Below are 23414 nucleotides of genomic sequence, written 5' to 3'. Positions count from 1 at the left end.
TTTCCACCGTTGAGGGAGAGGACCGTAGCTTCCTACGCCATCGATAGACACTTTTGAAGCTTCCTTCGCCCACGACGTCGTCGTCCGCAACTTTCGCCACTAACATCGTTGTAGCTGTTGCTTGTTAGGACTCTAGCTAGGAGAGTCCTAATTGAGAGGGTCATTCATGTAAAACTTACCTAAGCCGACCCCTATTAAAGAGGTGAAGAGGCCGGCTAGGGTTAGGAGGTTGTTTCTTAGAGAAGAATTAGGAGTTGTAAAGGAATAAGAGTCTTGAGTAGGAGTCCTATTAGGAGTTAGGGTTTAGAAGCCCTATAAATAGCCATGTATTCCTCTTTTCATAAGCAATAGATGAATCTTTTCTGCAGCCTTTGAGCAGCAACTTAAAGGGAGGAACCCCTATAGAGTTCCAAGGAGGCCGATCCCCTAAAGAGATCAACCCCAAGTTTAGAATCTGCAAGGGTTCTAACACCTGGTATCAGAGCAGCGTTCTTGGCGTCTCGCTGCCCTTCCACAGCCATCCATCAGCCCTCCACAGCCGCTCAAAGCAATTCCCACAATTACTTAAAAGATCGTTTTCAAATTCCGCCGTCATCTTCACCATCGTAGATCATCCTTTGATCTCCTTGTGAATTGCAATAGGTTCTGGTTTCCTACCTTACTTCTGTTGCAATTTAGTTATCCTTATTCGAAAATAAAAAAAAAATTGTTCCAAAATTGATGTATAAACTTTTCGTCGCAAAGTTTTCATCTCTACGACGAAAGATACATTGCAGAATTCCAACCGCATAGTACAGTCTGTTTGATCTTGCTATTGCGTTTTTTCTATCCAAATCTCTACGAAATTTTTATGACAGCTTTGACACTTCCTAACAACAGATTTCTCTTTAGTTTTGTCAAAAAATTCTTAATAATAACCATTGATCTTTTACGTATAAACTGCTATACTTGAAAATCTACACTATAAAATTCCAGCTACATAGCACAGATTGTTTGATCTTGCTACTACGTTTTTTCTAACCAAACCTCTACGAAATTTTTATGACAGCTGTAATACTTCCTAACAGCAGATTTCCCTTTGGTTTTGTCAAAAAATTCTTAATATAAACCATTGATCTTTTACGTCTAATCTGCTATACTTGAAAATCTGCACTGTAAAATTCCAACCGCATAGCATAGTTTGTTTGATCTTGCTACTTTGTTTTTTCTGTCCAAATCTCTATGAAATTTTTATGATAGCTTTGACACTTTATAACAGTGGATTTCCCTTTGGTTTCGTCGAAAAATTCTTAATATAAACCACTGATCTTTTACGTCCAATTTGCTACACTTGAAAATTTGTGATGTAGAAAATTTCAGCCGCATATTGTTGCCTTAACCCATCTATTTGCAATCTTTTTTGAATAAAATTTCTTATACACTTCATAGATCATCTTGACTTTCATATAAGATTGATCTATTGAGGAATTCATCTCTAAAAACGAATTTTTATAGTTACAAATTTTTGTCGTAAACCGCTAAAATTTTTCGACGAGAATTCTGCTATCACAACTTGCATCAATTTCCTTGTTGTTATACTACCGAAATTTTCTTGATTAAATTGGACATCCTTGCTGTCATATAAACTAAGATTTTACTGTCAATTCTCTCTTTAAATTTCTTAAGTTTTTGGTGGAAATTTCATCGAGAAATCGTTATTTCTTCGACGACAATTCTGCTCTTACAAGACAACACATACCTGCAGCAACTTCTATTGATTTCTATCAAACCTTTGCTGTCATCTACCACAGATTTAAAACTTTCATACACAGCCTTAAAACTCCACCAAACCACACCCTCAAACTGCACCCAAAACAGCTACAAAACAAGCCTAAACCGCAGCCTACATCCACCAATCCACCAACCCTTTCAACCATCATTTCTCTCAACCTATACATGCCTTTAACCCGACAACAAAAGAGAGATCTTAACATCATAGATTTGGAGGCATATACTATGGCATTTGAGGAGGTAATCAATGCTAAATTTGAAGCCTTCGAGGCGCGAATGGAGGATAAGATTCGGACTCTCTTTACCAAACTCAGTTTGGGCAGACCACCAAGCCCGAAGAAATCACATCAAGGAGAGAGTTCTAACCAATCGCACCAAGCCCGAAGAGATGACTTCCAAGAGAGGGGAGGCTCTATGATCGACCCCAACTATCCAGGCATGAGAGTGGACTTCCCTAGATAGGAAGAAGGAGACCCGATTGGTTGGATCTCGTGCACGGAGCGATACTTTTGGTACCACAAAATTGCAGACGCATCTATGGTGAAAATTGCGGCTATACATCTTGAAGGGGATGCCATACAGTGGTTTAACTGGTTTGAATACACTCATGTAGTCCTCTCATGGCAACAATTCAAAGAAGGACTGCTGATCCGCTTCGGACCAACCGATTACGAGAACACTAACGGACAACTAGCAAAGATCCGATAAACCTCCACCATTCAGGAGTACCAAACCAGGTTTGAAAGGTTATCTAATTAAACTCATGATTGGCCTGAAAAACAGCTATTGGGGATCTTCATTGAGGGCTTGAAGCCGAAGATCCGGGGAGAAGTTAAAGCGCGACAACTGTATACGCTTATGGCAGCCATCTCTTTCGTACGATTTCAAGAGGAGCGATTGAACCATGAAGCCCGGAGGACTAGGGTCGCTCCTCGACCAGCAATACTGAAGCCCTCAGTCTCCCATACTATCGACCGAGTCCCTGCACTAAAAAGGTTGACAAGAGAAGAGCTTCAGGAGCGAAATGCGAAGGGGTTATATTGGCATTACGATGAGCCGTGGAGCCGTGAGCATCGCTGTAGTAAAGGGAGACTTCTTATGATTGAACTAGTAGAAGAAGAGGTCATTGAACATCCATAAGAGAGCCTTGAACATAAAGAAGAAGATGTAGAAGAAGAGCCACAACCGACCGAAGTTACGGTACATGCACTAGTCGGCTACTCAAACCCGCAAACGATAAAAGTTGGAGGCCTTCTCAAACAACAACCGATCATTGTTCTCATCGACACGGGCAACACTAATAATTTCCTAAACAGTAAGGTTGTTGTCCAAATGGCCTTACCTATCGAGAATTGCAGTAGGTTTGATGTTAAGGTCGCCGACGGATGAATTTTGAAGTATGATCGTAGGCGCCCACGAGTGAAACTGTTGCTGCAGGACCAAGAGATAATTGCATATTTTTTCCTCCTCCCTCTTGATGATTATGAGGCCATGCTCAGAATTGAATGGTTGATGACATTAGGTGATGTTTCCTGGAATTTTATGAAACTAATTATGAAATTTTACAGTAAGGGGAGACAGGTGATACTGCATGAGAAACGTGGGGGCGACGTAACGACGATTTGCACACAACAAATGGAGAAGGTTTTGCATAAAGCATACGACTTTTTGGTATAACTTGAGCAACAAACTAAGGGAGAGCCAATAGAATTTGAAGATCCAAACCTACTTCTTTTGCTTGCTGAATTTTCATATATATTTGACGAACCGCACAACCTACCTTTTACCCGTCGGCATGAACATTATATAACGATTCTTCCTGGCAAACCTCCAGCAAATACTCGGCCGTATCAGTATCTACATCTCCAGAAGAATGAAATAGAAAGGATTGTAAAAGAGATGCTCGAAACAAGAGTTATTCGGCCATGTTATAGTCTCTACTCTTCACCGGTGCTACTTGTACGCAAGAAGGATGGAACATGGCGAATATGCGTTGATTCCCAAGCTCTCAATGGCATAACCATCAAGGATAAATACCTTATTCCAGTAGTAGATGAATTGCTTGATGAAAGGGAGCACAAATCTTCACAAAGCTGGACCTTCGATCCGGGTATCATCAAATACGAGTGTGCGAAGAAGACATACCGAAAATCACCTTTCGAACACACAACGGTCACTACGAATTTTTGCTTTTTTCAACAAAAGGTGAAATATCTTGGGCATATCATATTAGAGGAAGGTGTGACTGTGGACCCCTCTAAAATAAAAGCAATGCAGAACTGGCCAACCCCGAGGAACATAAAATTGCTACGTGGCTTTCTCGGTTTAACAGGCTACAACCGTAAGCTTATGAAAAACTATGGAAAGATCAGTGCACCACTCACTTCTTTTCTGAAAAATGATACCTTCTAATGGTCGGACAAAGCCTCCGCTGCTTTCAACAAACTTAAGGCAGCCATGACGACGATGCCGGTGCTAGCACTACCAGATTTCAGTTGACCCTTCATCATTGAGGCCGATGCATCTGGAGTCGGAATTGGATATGTTCTCATGCAAGATGGTCGACCACTCACATACACTAGCAAGGCATTGTCTCCTTCCCATCAAAACATGTCAACATATGATATGGAGATGCTCGCCATTGTGCGCGCAGCAACGAGGTGGAGATCGTACTTGATTGGGCGATGCTTTCAAATCAAGACCGACCATAAAAGCCTAAAATATTTCTTGGAGCAGAAAGATATCTTCCCCCAAATAATAAAAATGGGTAACAAAGCTTCTTTGATATGATTATGAAATAACTTACAAAAAGGGGAAAGAGAATGTTGTTGCAGATGCGCTTTCATGGCTACCTAAGCAAGCTGAATTTTTGGTCATTTCATTTTCGACTAGTGACTTCCTTAACGATATTAAGAGGGAATGATAGGAAGATCCGGAGACTAGTAAGATCATAAAAAAATTGGAGGAAGCACCAAGCTTCGTGGCTCATTACAATTGTGACTCAAAAGAATTATGCTATAAGGGATGCATTGTGCTTGTGACAAATTCTACTTGCATTTTCACGAGCAGATTTTGGACAAAGTTATTCTATATGCAGGGTACTAAATTGAAAAGGAGTACGGCATATCACCCATAAACCGACGGCCAGACGAAAGTTGTAAATAGGTGCTTGGAGACAGCCCAAAGCCACCCACCAAATATGACTACCCAAGGAGAACTCCAGACCCAGCCAAGTGCCATTATTGATCGACGGATCATGACTCGATGGCAACGACCCACTACTGAAGTGCTAATACAGTGGGCGAACCTACCAATAGAAGATGTCACTTGGGAGAACTATGACGACTTGAAGATCAAATTCCTAGAATTCATGAATCATCAGCCTTGAGGACAATGCTGATTTGAAGAGGGCGGGTCTGTTAGGACTCTAGCTAGGAGAGTCCTAATTGAGAGAGACATTCATCTAAAACCTACCTAAGCCGACCCCTATTAAAGAGGTGAAGAGACCGACTAGGGTTAGGAGGTTGTTTCTTAGAGAAGAATTAGGAGTTGTAAAAGAATAGGAGTCTTGAGTAAAAGTCCTATTAGGAGTTGGTTAAAAGTAGGAGTCTTGAGTATGAGTCATATTAGGAGTTAGGGTTTAGAGGCCCTATAAATAGCCATGTATTTCTCTTTTCATAAGTAATAGATGAATCTTTTCTGCAGCCTTTGAGCAGCAACTTGGAGAGAGGAACCCCTATAGAGTTCCAAGGAGGCCGATCCCCTAAAGAGATCAACCCCAAGTTTAGAATATGCAAGGGTTCTATCATTACTGTCTGCTGCTTTCGCTACTGTCGTCCTGTCACAAACGATCGTCGCGCATTGCAACAACTCCGTTCAACGAACCGTTCATCGCTCTAATCTACATGTACAGCTGCTTGGCAACATGTTTTGGCTTGGCTTTAAGTCCTTTTGTTTGTAAAAATGTAAGTTCGAACAAGTTGCAGCGCTACAGTGCGATCGCTCATCGAACTGAGCAAAACAGCTCTGTTTTCGCGTGCCATGGGCTGATTTCTACAGCTCGCTGTTGCACGCGAAACGTCAGCCGTCTCAGCACCCTGGAACCACCCGGGTGGCACAAGGTTGGATGGGGCTTCGGTATAGTGTCGGGCGTTGAACACTCTTTCGCAAGTTCGCACGTTACCTTGACGGGAACTTGTTGTCGCGCCCGGCACTTGGTGAGCAGCTGTTTGTGGACTTGCAGTTGTTCGTTCAACCTTCTAAAGTCTTTGTTTTCCCCCTCTCCCTCTTTTCTCTTGTGCATGCAAGGTGCTCGCTGAATTGCTTGTAAAGCTTCCTCTTTTCGCGAGACGTCGGGACTTGTCCGTCGCTCGTTCTTCGAACTAATCAACTTTCTCTTTTATAGGTCCTTCGGGACCTGCGAGAGGTTGCAAGTGGGCAGATATTTGCAAACGCAAATCGCAAGGGGAAGTGCGACTTTGGCAACGTAAGCTAAGTTCGCGTCTTTGCCGCAAGGGTGCTTCGCGACTTAGGCAACGCAAGCTAAGTTCGTGTCTTTGTCGCAAGGGTGCCTCACGCCTTAGGCAATTCCAAATAAGGCCGTGACATTGTGGTATCAGAGCGGGCAAGCACTTCGAGCGAGCAGCAAAGGAACTTCGCAACTTCGCCATGGCTAAGCATCGTGGCGAATCAAGCAAGACGGGGCAAGTCGGACCCTTGCCCTAAGCAGCCGCAGGTGGGTTGCAAGTGCACATTCGCTCGCATGTTGTTGGAGCCGCTCAGGAGGAGCGTGACAGCGAACATGACGAGCGAGAAGTTGGCTACTCTTCGCGAGCGGAGGAGGCGCAATATGGAGCGTCAATCGGGAAAAAGAGTCATAAGGAGAGACTCACAACGGCGGAAACCCACTTGGATGTTCTCGAAGCGAGCTTGGAGGAACTCTACCATGGCCAACGAAGGCTTGTTTGGGTAGAGAGCTCGCAAGAAGAAGCGGAGTCCAGGATCGACAAGGTTGAGGCCCTAGTCGACCAATTGTTAGATGACACCAAAGTGTCCGTGCAACACTTGCAGGAAGTTGTGGCAGAACTCACTTCGAGGGTGTCCATGCTCACAAGGGCACTAAATGCGGGAGGAAGCAACACTCGCGTTTCGTCGCCACAAAACTTGAGGGCACCCGAGTCGCATGGTTATGGAGGGGTCAGAGATGCAAAAGAGCTCGAGAATTTTCTATTCGATATGGAACAATACTTTCGAGCTACGAGGCCTGATTATGAAGAAACCAAAGTTTTTATAGCGACCATGTATCTGAACGGAGATGCAAAACTTTGGTGGCAAACCCGTTGGGAGGAGATCCAACAAGGTCAGTGTCGAGTTGACACATGGGAGGACTTGAAGCGGTAGTTGAGAACTCAGTTCCTACCGGAGAACACCGAGTTCGTCGTAAGAAGGAAATTGAGACAACTCCGCCAAAATGCTTCCATTCGAGACTATGTGAAGCAATTTTCTGCGCTAATGTTGGACATCCAGGACATGTCCGAGAAGGATAAGCTGTTCAGCTTCCTCGATGGTTTGAAGCCATGGGCACAACAAGAACTACATTGAAGGAATGTCGCCGATTTGATCAGGGCAATTGCTGCCGCAGAAAGGCTCATAGACTTCGTTTCCTCTGAAGACCCGGGAAGAAAGAAACAATCTTCAAGCAACTGCCCTCCAAAATATTCTCGAGGGAAGGAGCTCGGGGGCGAACAAAAGAAGAAGAGTTCCCACAAAGGGCCAAGCCCGAAAGGCAAGACCCCGAAACCTAACGGATGCTTCTTGTGCGGAGGGCCACACATGGTGAGGGAGTGCCCACAAAAACATGCACTCAATGCTTTAACAGCTTTCATCCACCCTCCCAAATCGGACAAGGGCAAGGCTGTCGCTCTTAGTTCGAGTAGTTTTAAATCCAGTAGCGACGGCGAGGAGTCGCAAGGACCCCGAATGGAGCAATGCGTTTATTGAACGCCGTGCGGGGTCAAGTGGGGGAGAACACAAAGACAAAGCTACAAAAAGCAGGAAGTGTTGAGCTGATGTACGTCAACATCAAGCTAAATGGCCAAACGACCCGTGTAATGGTGGACACGGGTGCTACCCACAACTTTATTGCCGATTGTGAAGCAAAGCGACTTGGGCTAATCTTGGAGAAGAGCCCAAGTCGAATGAAGGCGGTGAACTCGGAGGCCAAGCGAATCTCCGGATTGGCAAAGGGTGTCCCCATCAAGATTGGAACATGGAGCGGGAGCATGAACATGATGGCGGTGCCATTGGATGACTTCCAAGTGATCCTTGGAATGAAGTTTATGAACGCGGCGAAGTTGGTGCTAATGCCGTTCCTAAACACCCTATGCATGATGGGGGGTGACGACCCCTGTGTGGTTTCCGTCTCTAGGAGAGGAACCAAAGACCCCCAGCAGATATCGACATTACAACTGAAGAAGGGGGTACGAAAAGGCAAACTAATATTCGTGGCTGCTATGAAGCTAGAGCCACTCGACGAGAAGGCCATTCATGAACCTGCTGTGGTGGCGAACATCCTGAAAGAGTTCACTGACGTTATGCCACCCGAGTTGCCAAAGACTCTTCCGCCATGCAAAGGCGTGGACAATAATATCGAGCTAGAGCTAGGAGTGAAGCCTCTAGCGAGACCACCCTACCGCATGCCCCCGCCAGAGCTGGCAGAACTCAGAAAGCAGTTAGGTGAACTGCTAAGTGGTGGTCTCATCCGCAGTTTGAAAGCACCATTCGGAGCTCCAGTTCTCTTTCAAAAGAAACAAGATGGGAGCCTCCGACTATGCGTTGATTACCGAGCCGTCAACAAGGTGACGGTGAAGAACAAGTATCCCATCTTGCTCATCGCGGACTTGTTCGACCAATTAGGCAAAGCCAAGTATTTCTCAAAACTCGACCTTCGGTCAGGGTATTGGCAGGTGCGCATTACTGAAGGCGACGAAGCAAGGACTACCTGTGTGACCAGGTATGGAGTGTTTAAGTTCTTGGTGATGCCTTTTGGCTTAACCAACGCTCCAGCCACGTTCTGCACCCTCATGAACTAGCTATTCAAGGAATATTTGGATAAGTTCGTGGTCGTCTACTTGGACGATATCGTCGTCTACAGTCAAACGCTCGAGGAACATGTCAAGCACCTTCGGACAATTTTCAAGGTTCTTAGGGAGAACACTTTGTTCGTAAAGAGGGAGAAATGCTACTTTGCCCAAACGGAGATCTTATTCTTGGGGCATCGAATCTGTGATGGCTCCATTCGGATGGACAAATCGAAGGTGCAAGCGGTTGCGGATGGCGAACTCCAAAGAAGGTGCCAGAGTTGAGATCTTTCCTTGGCTTCGTCAACTACTATCGACGCTTCATAGCGGGGTATTCAAAACGTGCAACTCCATTGACGAAGTTGTTGAAGAAGGAGCAGCCTTGGAGGTGGTCGGATAAATGTGAGATTGCATTCCAAGATCTAAAGGCTGCTGTATTGGCAGAACTGATGCTTAAATTGTCGGACTATGGGGAGCCCTTCGAAGTCCATACAGATGCTTCAGACTTCGCTATTGGGGGAGTACTCATGCAGGAGGGTCATCCGGTGGCCTACGAGAGTTGTAAACTCAACGAGACTGAGCGGTGGTATCCGGTGCACGAGAAGGAGATGACAGCGGTGATCCAACTGGATGAGCGATGTGCTTCAGCTTTTGTCTTGGGCCTGCCCTGTCCCCTAGACGCTGAAGCTAGGTGTCCTTTGGGCAGTGTCTTTAGCTAGTGCAAGTGCCCTTTCCAATTGTTGTTGCTGCTGGAGGACGGTTGGCAGCCAATCTTTGTACCAGTTGCTGTTCCCTGCGCTTCTTCTTCGATACTCATCCACTTTGAGTGAGTGGATGTCTTTATATTGTTGTAGGGCTTTGATTGCTTGCACTGTCTACGAGTTTGGCGACACTACCTTCTTGGATCGTGATTTATACTAAGGACAGTTTTGGGTCCAGGAAGGACTTGTTTATACCAAAGGGAATAGGGTTTATGTTTCTTGAGTGGACAATCTGAGACGTGAACTCTTAAGAGAGTGTCACGATTGCCTTTGGGCTGGGCACCCTGGCATTCACAGAACCTTGGCTCTCGTGGAGAGGGCCTTCTATTGGTCGAAGATCGGGACTGATGTGGAGGAATATGTTCGAACGTGCCTCACTCGCCGCAAGACAAGATGGAGCAACGGAAGCCGGTGGGACTTTTGGAGTCGTTGCCCGTACCAGAAAGGCCGTGGGAGAGCATTTCCTTAGACTTCATATTAAGCTTGCCCGCAGTAGGGAGACTCGGATCGATACTCGTGGTGGTCGATCGATTTTCAAAGTATGCAACTTTCATTGCTGCTCTCCTACATTGTTCAGCGGAGGAGACGGTCAAGTTGATGATGAAGGATGTAGTGAAGTATTGGAGAGTCCCGTACAATATCATCAGTGATTGAGACGCTCGGTTCCTGGGACGATTCTGAACCGAGCTTTTTAAATTGTCGGGGTCCAAGTTATACTTCTCCACAAGCCTCCACCCCCAAATAGATGGTCAAACCGAAAGGATAAACTCGCTCTTAGAGCAATATCTTCGGCACTACGTGAGTGCCAACCAACGAGATTGGGTGAAGTTGTTGGACATTGCCTAATTCTCCTACAACTTGCAATGGAGCTTTGCGTCCAACAAGAGCCCCTTCGAGATCATTACAGGACAACAACCGTCAACTCCTCACACCATGGCAATCGGGTATATGGGGAGTAGTCCGTCAACCTACCACTTCGCAAAGGAGTGGCACCGAAATGCAGATATTGCGGGGGCTTACTTGGAGAAGGCGGCAAAAAGGATGAAGAAGTTGGCAGACTTGGGAAGGCGACCGCAAGAGTTCAAGGTCGGCGATTTGGTGCTAGTAAAGCTCCAACCAGCATCACTCCAATTCTTTAGGAACAAAGTACACAAAGGATTGATGCGCAAGTATGAAGGGCCCTTCCCAATTATCAGCAGGGTGGGCAACGTCTCCTACAAGTTGCAGCTGCCGGTATGGTTCAAAATTCACAATGTTCTTCACGCCAGCAACCTAAAAGCCTACCACTCGGATCCGCAAGATGCTTCCCGAAGTGTTCCAACTTGGCTACCCCCCACCAGAGTCTCCTACGAGAAGTGAGTTGAAACTATTTTAGTGGATCGCAAGATAAAGCTACCCAATGGAGCTGAGCAGACCGAGTGCTTGGTGAAGTGGCGAAAGCTTCTCCGAACTGAAGCCAAATGGGAGCCCGAAGATACCCTACGACATGAAAAAACAATTATCAACAACTACCAACAAGCGTCGACGAGGGCGTCGACAGGTTGAGTGGGGGAGAATGTCACGAACGGTCGTCATGCACCCGCAACAACTTCGTTCAACGAACCATTCGTCGCTCTAATCTACATGTACAGCTGCTTGGCAGCATGTTTTGGTTTGGTTTTAAGTCCTTTTGCTTGTAAAAATGTAAATTCGAATAAGTTGCAGTGCTACAGTGCGATCGCTCACCGAACCGAGCAAAACAGTCCCAAAACAGCTTTGTTTTCATGTGTCACGGGCTGATTTCTATAGCCCGCTGCTGCACGCGAAACGTTAGCCATCTCAGCACCCTAGAACCACTCGGGTGGCACAAGGCTGGATAGGGCTTCGGTATAGTGTCGGGCGTTGAACACTCTTTCGCAAGTTCGCACGTTACCTTGACGGGAACTTGTTGTCGCGCTCGGCACTCGGTGAGCAGCTGTTTGTGGACTTGCAGCTGTTCGTTCAAGCTTGTAAAGCTTCCCCTTTTCGCGAGACGTCGGGACTTGTCTGTCGCTCGTTTTTCGAACTAATCAACTCTCTTTTACAGGTCATTCGGGGCCTGCGAGAGGTTGCAAGTGGGCTGATCTTTGCGGACGCAAATCGCAAGGGCGAAGCACGACTTAGGCAACGCAAGCTAAGTTCGCGTCTTTGCCGCAAGGGTGCTTCGCGACTTAAGCAACGCAAGCTAAGTTCGCGTCTTTGTCGCAAGGGTGCCTCACGCTTTACGCAATTCCAGCTAAGGCCATGACAGTCCGTTGCTTCTTTCGCCACGGTTGTCATCCGCAGCTTCCTCTACTGTTGTTGGTACCATCCACAACTTCGTCATCGTCGTCGTTGTCCGAATGTTTCTTCATCACCGCTGCCATTTCCTTCCCCACTTTCCATTATCGGTGACACTTTTCTCCCCCTCTACTACTGTTAACAGCTCTTTTCTCCCCTCTAACTACTGTTAATAGTAAATAATATACTGTTAACAGTAGATTGTTAACTACTGTTTAAAGCAATCTCTATTTAGATTGATAATATACTATTTAGATTTTAACACTGCTAATCTTTATTTATTTAAAATTATTATTAGAGTTTTAGAATTAATGGCAAGTGTACAAAGCAATTTAGAAGATTCTTCAAAAACTTTAAAAATGATCTTACCTGAAAATACAATTATATAAAGGATGCTAATGATCATAATGCAGTTACTTGCATCTTTTGTGATAAGACTACCAAAGGTGGTATTTTTCATGCAAAGCAGTATTTAGTAGGAAATTTCAAGAATACGTCAGCTTGTAAGAAGTTTCTATTTCATTAAAAAAAGAACTATTGGCTTATATGACAGAAAAAAGACATAAAAGAATTAATCTTATGGGATTTTACCAAAGGATAGTGTTGAACATATTATAGATGATGAAGAAGAAGATTATTCTAAAAGTGTCAATCCAAGTGAGAAAAAAATATGTGATAGAAAAGGAAAAGAAGTCATGGTTATTAAAAAGGGTAAAAAGGGACCGATGGACTTATATATGTATCAAGGATCACAGAAGCAACAAGGGCAAGCAAAAGTAAAATTAAGATAAACAAATATAAGTGATACTTATGATAAAGAAATAAGGGGAAGAACAATTCAGCATATTGCTCGTTTCTTCTATCAGGTTGGCTTTCCTATTAGTACAACTCGTTTAGACAGTTTTAAAGAGATGATTGAAGCTATTGGATGATATGGTGGGGGATTAAAACATCCAAGTTATTATGAGATGCAAGTTTCATTATTGAAAAAAGAATTGAATTATACAAATAACTTATTAAAGGGTCAATTATGGGTAAAGCATGGTTGCTCTATTATGTTAGATGCTTAGACCAACAGGAGACATAGGAGTATAATTAATTTTATGGTTAACTGTTCTTTAGGAACCATGTTTGTGAAGTCAATAAATGCATCATTTTTTATGAAATATAGAGAAAAGATATATAATTTGCTTGACAACTTTGTAGAGGAAATTGGTGAACAAAATGTCGTCGAAGTTATAATCGATAATGGAAGCAACTATGTGTTAGTTGATAACATTTATCTTTTGACTTTTTTAATCTTTTAATTATTTTATCTCTAATTTGAATGAAAGAATTATGTGATTCTTAAGTCTTATCAATTTTGTTATCCTTTATTTTAGGTAAATTACTTGAAGTAAAAAGACCACTTATATTGGACTCCATGTGCAGCATATTGTATTGATTTAATGTTGCAGGATAGTAGAAAGATTTCTGAAATCAATAAGACTTTAGAAAGGGCAATCTTTGTCATTGGATTTCTCTATAAACATGCTTGGACTTTGAATATGATGAAAGAATTCACAGATAATAAGAAATTGGTGAGATATTGTGTCATCTAATTTGCTATTTCCTTTTTGACATTACAGAGCGTGCATTGTCGATCTTTTGTAATCTTGTAGTTCATATATTAAAGGTAACGAGCCCTTTTGTTTGAGCCTTTCAGTTGGTAAATAATGAAAATAAGCTTGTAATGTAATATATTTATGAGGCTATGGATAGAACAAAGACGATGATTTAAAAGTCTTTTGATAGAAACGAAGAAAATTATAAGAAAATATTTATAATCATTGACGAAAGGTCAACTTCATTGTCCATTACATGCAGTAGGACATTATTTGAACTTAAAATTCTTTTATAAAAACACCTTCGTTAGGTTTGATGCAAAAATTGTAAATTGGTTATATTAGTAGTGCATTGCAAGATTGGTTTTAAGCCTTGAGGTGCAAGATAAGATCATACGTGAATTACCTTATATAAGAATGTCGATGGTCTTTTTGAAATTCTAATGACAGTTCGATCTTGGATAACTACATCCCTAGGTATTAATAAATTGATATAATTAGTTTTATCTATAGTATATTACTATGTTATTGCTAATAATAAAATAAATTTTGTAATGGTGGAGTTTATTTGGGAATTCCACATCGATCTAGCAACAATTGGCTATTAAAATTTTTTACTTGACATGTAGTGTCATGGGTTGTGAGCAAAACCGGAGTATCTTTGAGCATATAAGAATCAGAGAATATTTTTGTTTCAATTAATCAATTCTTTTTTAGATAGATGTATTAATATATTTTCAAATTATATGACATGATAGATTTACATAAACAGAAGAAATCGGTTAGAGCATCAACAATTATATGATCTTGTTTATATAAATTATAATCAAGTATTGAAGGCTCGTCATTATTTGCGAAATAGTATTTATCAAATATCATTATGAGACATTGATGATTGAAATGAGTGGTTGGTGGGAGAAATGGGTGCGAACTTGCAAGATGCCGAAGACGAGCTTGTATTTGAAGATAATAGCTTGACATGTAGAGATGTGGCAAGAGCATCAGGTGTGGAAGAATTACAGATATGTACAAGACAGATGACAAAGGAAAAAATGAGTACAAAAGTCTTAAGCTCATCTTTTGTCATTGTTGAAGAGGAGGAAATATATTTTGATGAAGAAGGACGAGAGGAAGAGAAGGATGATGATATGTTTGAGAATAATGATGTTTATTCTAATGATGAATGAATTTGATACAAGACTTTATTGTTTTGAGTCTTTTGATATTTTTGTTATTTGAAGATGAATAATGTGACTTGGTATTTTAGATCTTTTTAATTTAAATTTATATTTTTATTATATATAATTATTTTTATTAATTATATTTTATAACTTTTATATTTTAATATTTTAGAGCGTTTCGCTTCGCTCGGACGAGTGCTTAGCACCTCAGGCATTTTAAGACTTTGGCGTCTAATGTTTTTTAAATCACTGGTTGAAATAAAATTCAACATCTTAAGCCGAGTAGTGTAGGTGAACATGGCTATCAATCAAATAAAGAACATATTTGGCCATAAACATTATATAGCATTAGAAGCTTAAGTAGAAAATTGTGTTTCTTTTGGTTTGGATCTTCCTTACCATTATAGGTATATGATTGGTGTGCTTACATTATCAATTTTGAGACTATTAGATATATATAGAAATTATGAATATTTCTTTACATTAACCTTAATCTATTGGATTCCTCTACAAGCATGGAAATGAAAACGAGTTTTTTTCCTTAGAGAATAGAGGTTTTATAAAGTGGACTAGTGGGTGATGGGTTCATCTAATTTATTGCTGAGTATTTGTACTAGACGGTGATTTAAAAAGTGCTAGGCACTAAAAGGAGCTAAGGTCCTAAAACGCCCGAGGTGCTGGGCGTTCGTCATAACGAAACAAGATGCTCTAAAATATTAAAATATAATAAATATATAATCTAATTAATAAATAATTATTTAAATAAAATATGATATTAAATTAAGAAAATCTAAAGTATAAAGTCACAATGTCACTTTAACAAAAGTCTCGAAATTCAAAACAATAAAGTTTTACATCAAAGTCATTCATCATAATCAACATTATCATCATTTTTAAACAAATCATCTTTATTAAGTTCGTCCTTTTTCTCTTGTCCTTTCTCATCAAAAGATATTTCATTCTCTCTGTCTTCAACAGTAGCAGGAGCCGAGCTTGATGCTATTGCACTCATTTTTCTTTTTGCAATCTGTCTTGTATATATTTGTAATTCTCCAGCACCTGAAGCTCTTGTCACATCTCCCTATGTCAATCTATTATCTTCAAATACAAACTCGTTTTTGGCATCTTGTAAGCAGTGATTTCAATAGGCGCTCGGGCGCTCGCCTAGGCGCTCGGGTGAGGCGAGGCTCGAGCGCCTCGCTTTATGTCCGGGCGCCTCGCTTCAAAGAGGCGCCGCTTGGGCGCTCGCCCGAGCCCAGGCGTCGGGCGCTTCGTACGAGCGCCTGGGTTAAACTAGGCGATCAAACCAGATTTTTAGGTCTGGTTGGTCTCCTGTGCTTTAGTTGGTTTAATTGAACCAACTATATCATCGATATCAAGCTCCCTCACGCGATTTCCCCAACTTCCCCAACCCTAACACGCGATTTTACTGTCGAGATTTCTTCTCCGCTACCGCTGCTCTCTATTGTCGCTGCCACTGCCACTGTCGTTGCTCGCCACTACTGTCGCTACTCGTTGCTGCCACTACTGTCGCTACTCGTTGCTGCCACAATCGCTGCTCGCCAACTGCTTGCCGCTGCCATAATCGCTGCTCGCCATTGCTGTCGTCGCTCGTCGCTGCTGTCGCCGCTCTCGTTGTCCCTTGCAGTTGCCGCTCCTATTGTGGTCGTCACTCGCCGCTACAGCTACGGTTGTTGCCTGCTATCGTTGTTGTTGCCTCGACAGCCTCTGTCTTCTCACAATCTTCTCAATATAGTATTAACAGTATATTAATAGTATATTGCTAACTGTATACTAATAATTATATTTTTATTTATTAGATTAATAATATATTATTTTAATTTTAATATTATTAATTTTTATTTATTTAATAGTATATTTTTTTATTCAAAAATAAAAAAAATACTATTATGATTTATTTATTATGATTTTGTACCTAATTTTCTTAATTTAATAGCATATTTTTTATTTAAATAATTATATTTATTAATTATATTATATATTTTTATATTTTAGTGCCTCGCTTCGCTCGGGCGAGCGCCTGTGGTATTTTTGGATCTTGGCGCCTAACGCTTTTTAAATCACTACTTATAAGTTGGCACCTATTTTTCTCACCAATCACTCATTTGAATCATCAATATATTGTAATGCGATTGGATCAATTATATTTCGCAAATCATGACGAGCATTCAAAGTTTGATTATATTTGATATAAATAAGATCGTGTAATTGTTGATGTTCTAACCGATTTATTCTCTTTAAGTGAATTTGTCGTGCCATATAATTTAAAAATATATTAATACATCTATCTAAAAAAATAAATTAATTGAAACAAAAATATTCAATGATCCTTACATATTTAAAGACACTCCAGTTTCGCTCACAACCCGTAGCACTATATGCCAAACTAAGTATTTGATAGCAAATTGCTGCAAGTTCGGGGTGGAATTTTCAAATAGACTCTATTATTCAGTTGCAAAATTTATGTTATTATTAGTAATAACATAGTAACATACTATAGATGAAATTAATTATATCAAATTATTAATACCTGGGGATGTAGTTGTCTCGGATCGAAATGCCATTGGAATTCCAAAATTACCATCAACATTTTTATATAGAGATAATTTATGAATAATCTTATCTTGTACCTCAAGGGTTGGAATTAATCTTATAATGCACTAATATAACCCATTCAGGACTTCTACATCAAACCCAACATATTTGATCTTATAAAAGAATTCTGGGTTCAAATAATATCCTACTACATGTAAGGGACGACGAAATTGATAATTTCATCTTTCGTCAATGATTGTAAAAATTTTCTCATATTTTCCTTTATTTTCATTAAAGGACATTTGAATCGTCTCATTTGCTCTATCAATAACCTCATAAATATATTTCATTGCTGGCTTATTTTCATTATCCACCAACCGAAAGACTCGAACAAGAGGGCCCATTACCTTTAATATATAAATTATATGATTCCAAAAGGATGACATTAAGATGATATCAGTGGTCCTCTTGCCTTTTGCTTCTTTTTCCCATTTGCTTATCACCCATTTCTTGAAGGCAAACATGTTTCATAGGTTATGTTTTTGACGATGCACGCTCTGTAATGTCAAGAATGAAGTAGCAAATCGGGTGATACCATATCTTATTAATTTTTTATTGCTTGTGAATTTTCTCATCATATTTAAAGTCCCAATATGATTATAGAGAAATTCAACAACAAAGATTGCTCTTTCTAAAATTTTCTTGATGTTATGGTTCATTCCAATATTCTCCAACATTAAATCAATATAATGTGCTGCACATGGAGTCCAATATAAGTGTTGTCTTTTTGTTTTAAGTAATTGACCTGAGACAAATGATAATAAAAATAATAAGACTTAAAGAGTTTAATACATCTTCTATTTAATTGAAGATAAAGTAATTAAAAAAATTCAAAAGATGAATCTTATCAGCTAATATATAGTTGCTTCCATTATCGGTTATGACTTGAACGATATTTTATTCACCAATTTCTTCCACGAATTTATCAAGTAAATCATATATCTTATCTCTAGATTTCACAAAAGATAAAGCATCTATTAACTTCACAAATATGATCATTAAAGAATAATTAACTATAAAATTAATTATACTCTTGCGTCTCTTATCGGTCCAAACATCTGACATAATAGAGCAACCATGTTTTACTCATGATTTTTTATGGCCTTTTAGTAAGTCATTTGTATATTTTAACTCTTTTTCAATAATGGAACTCGCATCTCATAATAACCTGAATGTTTTAATCTCTCACCATATCTTCCAATAGTTTCAATCATCTCCTTAAAATTGTTTAAACGAGTTGTACTAAGGGGAAGACCAACCTGATAGAAGAAGCGAGCAATGTGCTGAATTGTTCTTCCTCTTATTTTTTATCACGAGCATCACTTATATTTTTTTGTCTTAATTTTGAGCTTCCTACTTGTCCTTATTACTTCTGTGATCCTTGAAACATATATAGATCTATCGGTCTCTTTTTATCCTTTTTAGTAACCATAACATATATAGATCCATCGGTCCCTTTTTACCCTTTTTAGTAACCATAGCTTATTTTTCTTTTTTGTTGTGTACCTTTTTTCCACTTGGGTTGATACTTAGAATAATCTTATTCTTCATCATCCCTGATATGTTCAAAATTATCCTCTGGTAATTCCCATAAGATGCATTCTTTTGCATCTTCTTTTCATTCATATAAGCCAACAACTCTTCTCTTATCTCAGGTGGATACTTCTTGCAGGCTGTTGCATTCTTGAAATTTCCTACTAGATGTTTTGTACGAAAAATATCACCTCTAGTAGTCTTATCATAGAAGATGTAAGTAACTACATTAGGTTCTTTAGGATTCTTTAGATAATTATACTTCTATGTAGGATCCTTTTTGATGTCATTGAATAATCTATTGAGTTACTTTGTACACTTACTATTTATCCTGAAACCCTAACAATAATTTCAAATAAATAAAAATTAGCAGTATTAAAATTAAAATAATATGTTATTAATCTAATAAATAAAAAATATTGTTAATAGTATATTAACAGTATAATGTTAATATATTGTTAATAGTATACTGAGTCGATGTGAGAAGTAAGAGTAGAGACCTGTGTGAGGATTGAGGAGGAGACCGAGGCTGTTGATTGAGAGCAGGAGGCTATTGACAAAGAGCAGTGACAATGGTAGTGGCAACAGAGAGTAGCGATAGTGGCAACGACAGCGGCAACGACAATAGAGAGAGGCAAGGGCGGAGAGAGGCAGTGAAAATGTTGATGGTGGAATTGCACGTAGGGTTAGGGGAAGTCGCAATGAGGGTGAGGCTGATATGCATGCGATAGTTGGTTCAATCGAACCAGCTAACGTAAATGCGACCGATCTGACTTAAAAATCTGGTTCGGTCGCCTTGTTTAAACCGGGTGCTCGCTTGAAGCGCTCGACGCTTGGGCTCGGGCGAGTGCCTAGGCCATTAAATGAGGCACTCGGGCCTCACCTCACCTCGCCTGAGTGCTTAGGCGAGCGCCCGAGTGCCTTTGTAAATCACTGTCTAGACAAAACAAACAACGGAACTATTTAAAATAAAGTGTACTAAAGAAAGTCTTTCCTGGTCACACAAAGCACAGTGAGACTATGCAAATGCTTTCACTTTATCTTTATTCTAATTTGGTTTTGCCTTACATGTTTTTGTTGGGATTCAACTGATTCTTTCAATTGCATCTCAATTAATGTCTCTGAGTTCTGTGCCCCTGAATATCAACCTTGGCTCTGCTACTGATTACATTAAGACATTCTAATTTAGTACTAGTTTCATTAATATATTGGTCATTAAATATTTAGGTTTTGGATTACATTAGGTCTACAATGAAATTCAAGCTGTTAAAGGAGATGGTGCAATATGTATGGAAGCTGTGGAAAAGTACTCAGATAAGATAAATGAGAAGGTGCTCTCCTTAATATGTATGGTGGCTTGAAAGAATTACCTTTGAGTTCAATTTATTCCCTAGAATATAACATTTTTTTGCCAATGGATACTCGATACTGTTAGTTCAAAGTAGGGTTGGTGTTCTGAAATGTTAACACTGGAGCAAGAACATCTCTTGTTTTTTCAGCTTATGGAAATGGAGGAGAACATTGATGAATATCTGGATATGGTTGTCTCCAAATGCAGGTACTCTATTAGTATTTCTTGATCTCGAAACATGATGTTTTGTAGAGTACCTTCTTTTTCTTTCTTATGAAATCTTTAGTACGGGATGCATGGGCTATTTGGATCTCATGGTTAATTTAAAAGATTAATTCTCTAAAGACTCTACCTGCAAATGCTGCATAGAACTTACTGGACACGAATAAAATCAAAACTTGAAATTGTGGAAGAGTATTATAACCTCATCGATGTAATACCTTGACAGTCGAGTGTGTAAACTGTAATTTTTTTAATTTTACAGTAACATTCAACATGGCACCAAAGTTTCTGATCTAGAAATGACATTCTCTTGGTCCAGTTATCTTGACTCATCTAAAAAACCAATAATGAACTTGGGAGTATGATTTTTTTTTTCCATGAAGACCCTGATTATTTGCTAAAGGGATTAGTAATGTTTTGGCAGATGAGAATCTTAAATGACTGGGCACATGATTTAGGAATGCATTATGGCCACAATTGGGAAGGGAAATGGAAAAATCTTTTAATTGAAATTGATTTTTGTTTTTTTTTAATTTAGTTTTTATGGAAGCATGGAACTTGGTCTCAGTTCTTGAACCCAAAATTTGTGCCAGTATACCTAATTATCCATCTAGATCGAGGTATGCTGAGTTTTGTAGGAAATAGAAGGGAAAGATCTATCAAATCACATACATTTGAACACATCTGTAAATTTTTTGTGTTTTAAGGGCACTTAAATTTAAAAAAAAAAATCATCAATATGTAATGAGATGACTGGCAAGCAGATATTATAGTTTTTTTCCCAGAAATATCATCAGAGTATCAAAAGTCATTTATGATCCAATATGATAAGGTATGATGATCAATTTGTGAACATATTTAAGCTCTACAATTACCAAAACTGTGTTGGAATAATTTCCTGATACGTGTTCTTTGTGACCCTAATCTGGGTTTCTCAGTGTTTGTAGCTGACAAGCTTAATTTTGGGAGTGTAAATCTTCAAATTTTTGAAGATTTGAAGAACTGTCAATACAGCATCAGTAACTTATAGAATTTACCTAATGTCAGGTCTCTGCTCCTCTGATGTCAGTTATGTTTCAAATTTGCCCAAGTCACATAGGTTTTTAGTTCTGAATTTTTACTAACTTGTCAAATCATACCTTGATTGGTGGAGTAGTTTTCTTTATTATCAGTAGTTGAAGGTAATAAAGTGTACGGTAACAACAATAATGAGCCCTAAGATTTCAAGCATATAGGGCTGGTGCATAAAGTAAATCATAATTGGCTTTCTTGCAATGCATTGTTTATCACAAGTGAAGTTTGCTTTCTTTGTCCAAAAAAGTATATTTTCTTTCTATCTTGAGATTATATTTGTCTCTATAAAGCACCATTTTAAAATCTATATTTAGTTTTTTCTTAATGAAGCCTTTCCTCAGGAAAATATATTATACTTGCAGTTTGTGCTGTAATTTGCTAGTTGGATAATTGGGGCTTCTCTAAGTTGGTCTTCCATCTTATTTATATCGACTTATGATGTAGTAAATTTAGTACACAATCAGTATAATTTCTTATCTGATAGCCTTATGATGTATTGTCGCTATATTTGTGAAAACCATCACGTTTGGATCTTATACGAGGGAATTTGGGGTGACAAGACTTCATTTTCCAAGTGTAATGCTCTTGTTGTTGATGGCTGCCTGCTGAGACAATATATAGTATAGGTGTCAATTTTCTGGCACACAGGATATATGCAATCCAAAGATACTGATGCCGTTTTATGTAATTCTTGGGCTCGAGTAATTTGCAGACCTATGACCAATGCCGAGAAGCAGCAACTTGGTAGACGGATCCAGAAGCTCCCAGGAGAGGCGCTTGGTGGTGTGGTAGATATCTTTCGGCAAAGGAACTCTCCGGCAACAGATTTTCCTGATGATGTCTTTGTTAATTTGGAAGAGCTGGTAAGGTTGGCTCAGCTCTCTGGGTTTGACAAACTCAAGTTTTTTAGTCACACCATGAATGTTTCACTGCTGTTTTCTAGGATAATGTGACATTGTGGAGGTTGTATTTCCATGTTCAAGCTGTTGTGAAATCCAAAGAGCTCTGATCCGGGTGCCAGATTAGAGTACGAGTCGGGTGGCTGGTGCCACTTCACAAGATGGAGTTACAGCAACATTCGAATAGTCATGGTGGCATCTTTTGCATCCTAGTGGATAAGATATCCCTGAAGGTTAATGTGCCATGTACCAGTTATTGTACACTCTATATACATTGATGTAGTACAGGAAACACTCAAAATGCAACAATTTTGGCTGCTAATTGTGGACAAGGTGCCAGTTTAGAGTATTGAAGAGAATGTAGACATGGTGGCATCTTTTGCATCCTAGTGGATAAGATGTTCCTGAAGGTTAATTTGCCATGTACCAGTTATTGTACGCTCTATATACATTGATGTCGTACGGGAACACTCAAAATGCGACAATTTTGGCTGCTAATTGTGGCCAACACATGACAAAACTTTGGCTTCTAATTAGTAGATATAGTGTAGAACAGTTTCGTCTCCTTTTTCTGAATGTGTACTCGAACAACTTCGAAATGCTAAAGTCGTGTTGTTCTAATGTTCATATATCTTCGTGCTTGCAATGAATTTGACTAAAAAACCTCATTGTTTGTTGCTCAATATGTCACGTGCCACTGCCATCCTTGGGTCTCTTTTCTCGTGTGCAGGCTTCTTAGCTCAACTTAGTTGGTGCATCAGCGGCCCCATCTTTTCACAGTAACATTTGGATATTAACTTATAAAGGTTTGATTAGTATATAATTATTGATCATCAAGATTGATCATCACTGTTTTATAATGAGAGTATTTTAATAGTCTATCAAGATATGATAGTCTAATTAGTCTATCAAGACTGATTGAAGCACCGTTGAAGCAGAGAAAGCCGTAGACATATTCCACCGCTGTGTAAGCCATAAATATCCACTGTGAATGTGGATATGATGTAGGAAGTTTGAGTTTGAGCA

The 23414-nt window shown here is 39.8% G+C and overlaps 1 protein-coding gene across 4 annotated transcripts in view; it reads left to right on the top strand.

Moving 5' to 3' along the window:
• The window catches only part of LOC135585075 (uncharacterized), a 29621-nt gene extending 6606 nt beyond the window's left edge, over positions 1 to 23015 (top strand). For 2 of the 4 annotated variants that reach the window (XM_065113386.1, XM_065113387.1), the window contains exons 4-7: positions 20087 to 20173; positions 20342 to 20400; positions 22202 to 22352; positions 22433 to 23015. In XM_065113386.1, coding sequence (XP_064969458.1) covers positions 20087 to 20173; positions 20342 to 20400; positions 22202 to 22352; positions 22433 to 22498 — 363 coding nt within the window. In that variant the 3' untranslated portion in view covers positions 22499 to 23015. Of the gene's footprint in view, positions 1 to 20086; positions 20174 to 20341; positions 20401 to 22201; positions 22358 to 22432 lie in introns of all 4 variants that reach the window. The other 2 variants (XM_018827052.2, XM_009407494.3) reach the window with 2 other exon arrangements.
• The last annotated feature ends 399 nt before the right edge of the window (positions 23016 to 23414 follow it).

This window comes from Musa acuminata, chromosome BXJ2-6, assembly GCF_036884655.1.
Source record: "Musa acuminata AAA Group cultivar baxijiao chromosome BXJ2-6, Cavendish_Baxijiao_AAA, whole genome shotgun sequence".
Lineage (NCBI taxonomy): Eukaryota > Viridiplantae > Streptophyta > Magnoliopsida > Zingiberales > Musaceae > Musa > Musa acuminata.
The sequence above is the reverse complement of the archived record's forward strand: the minus strand, read 5'-3'. Positions and strand labels throughout refer to the sequence as shown.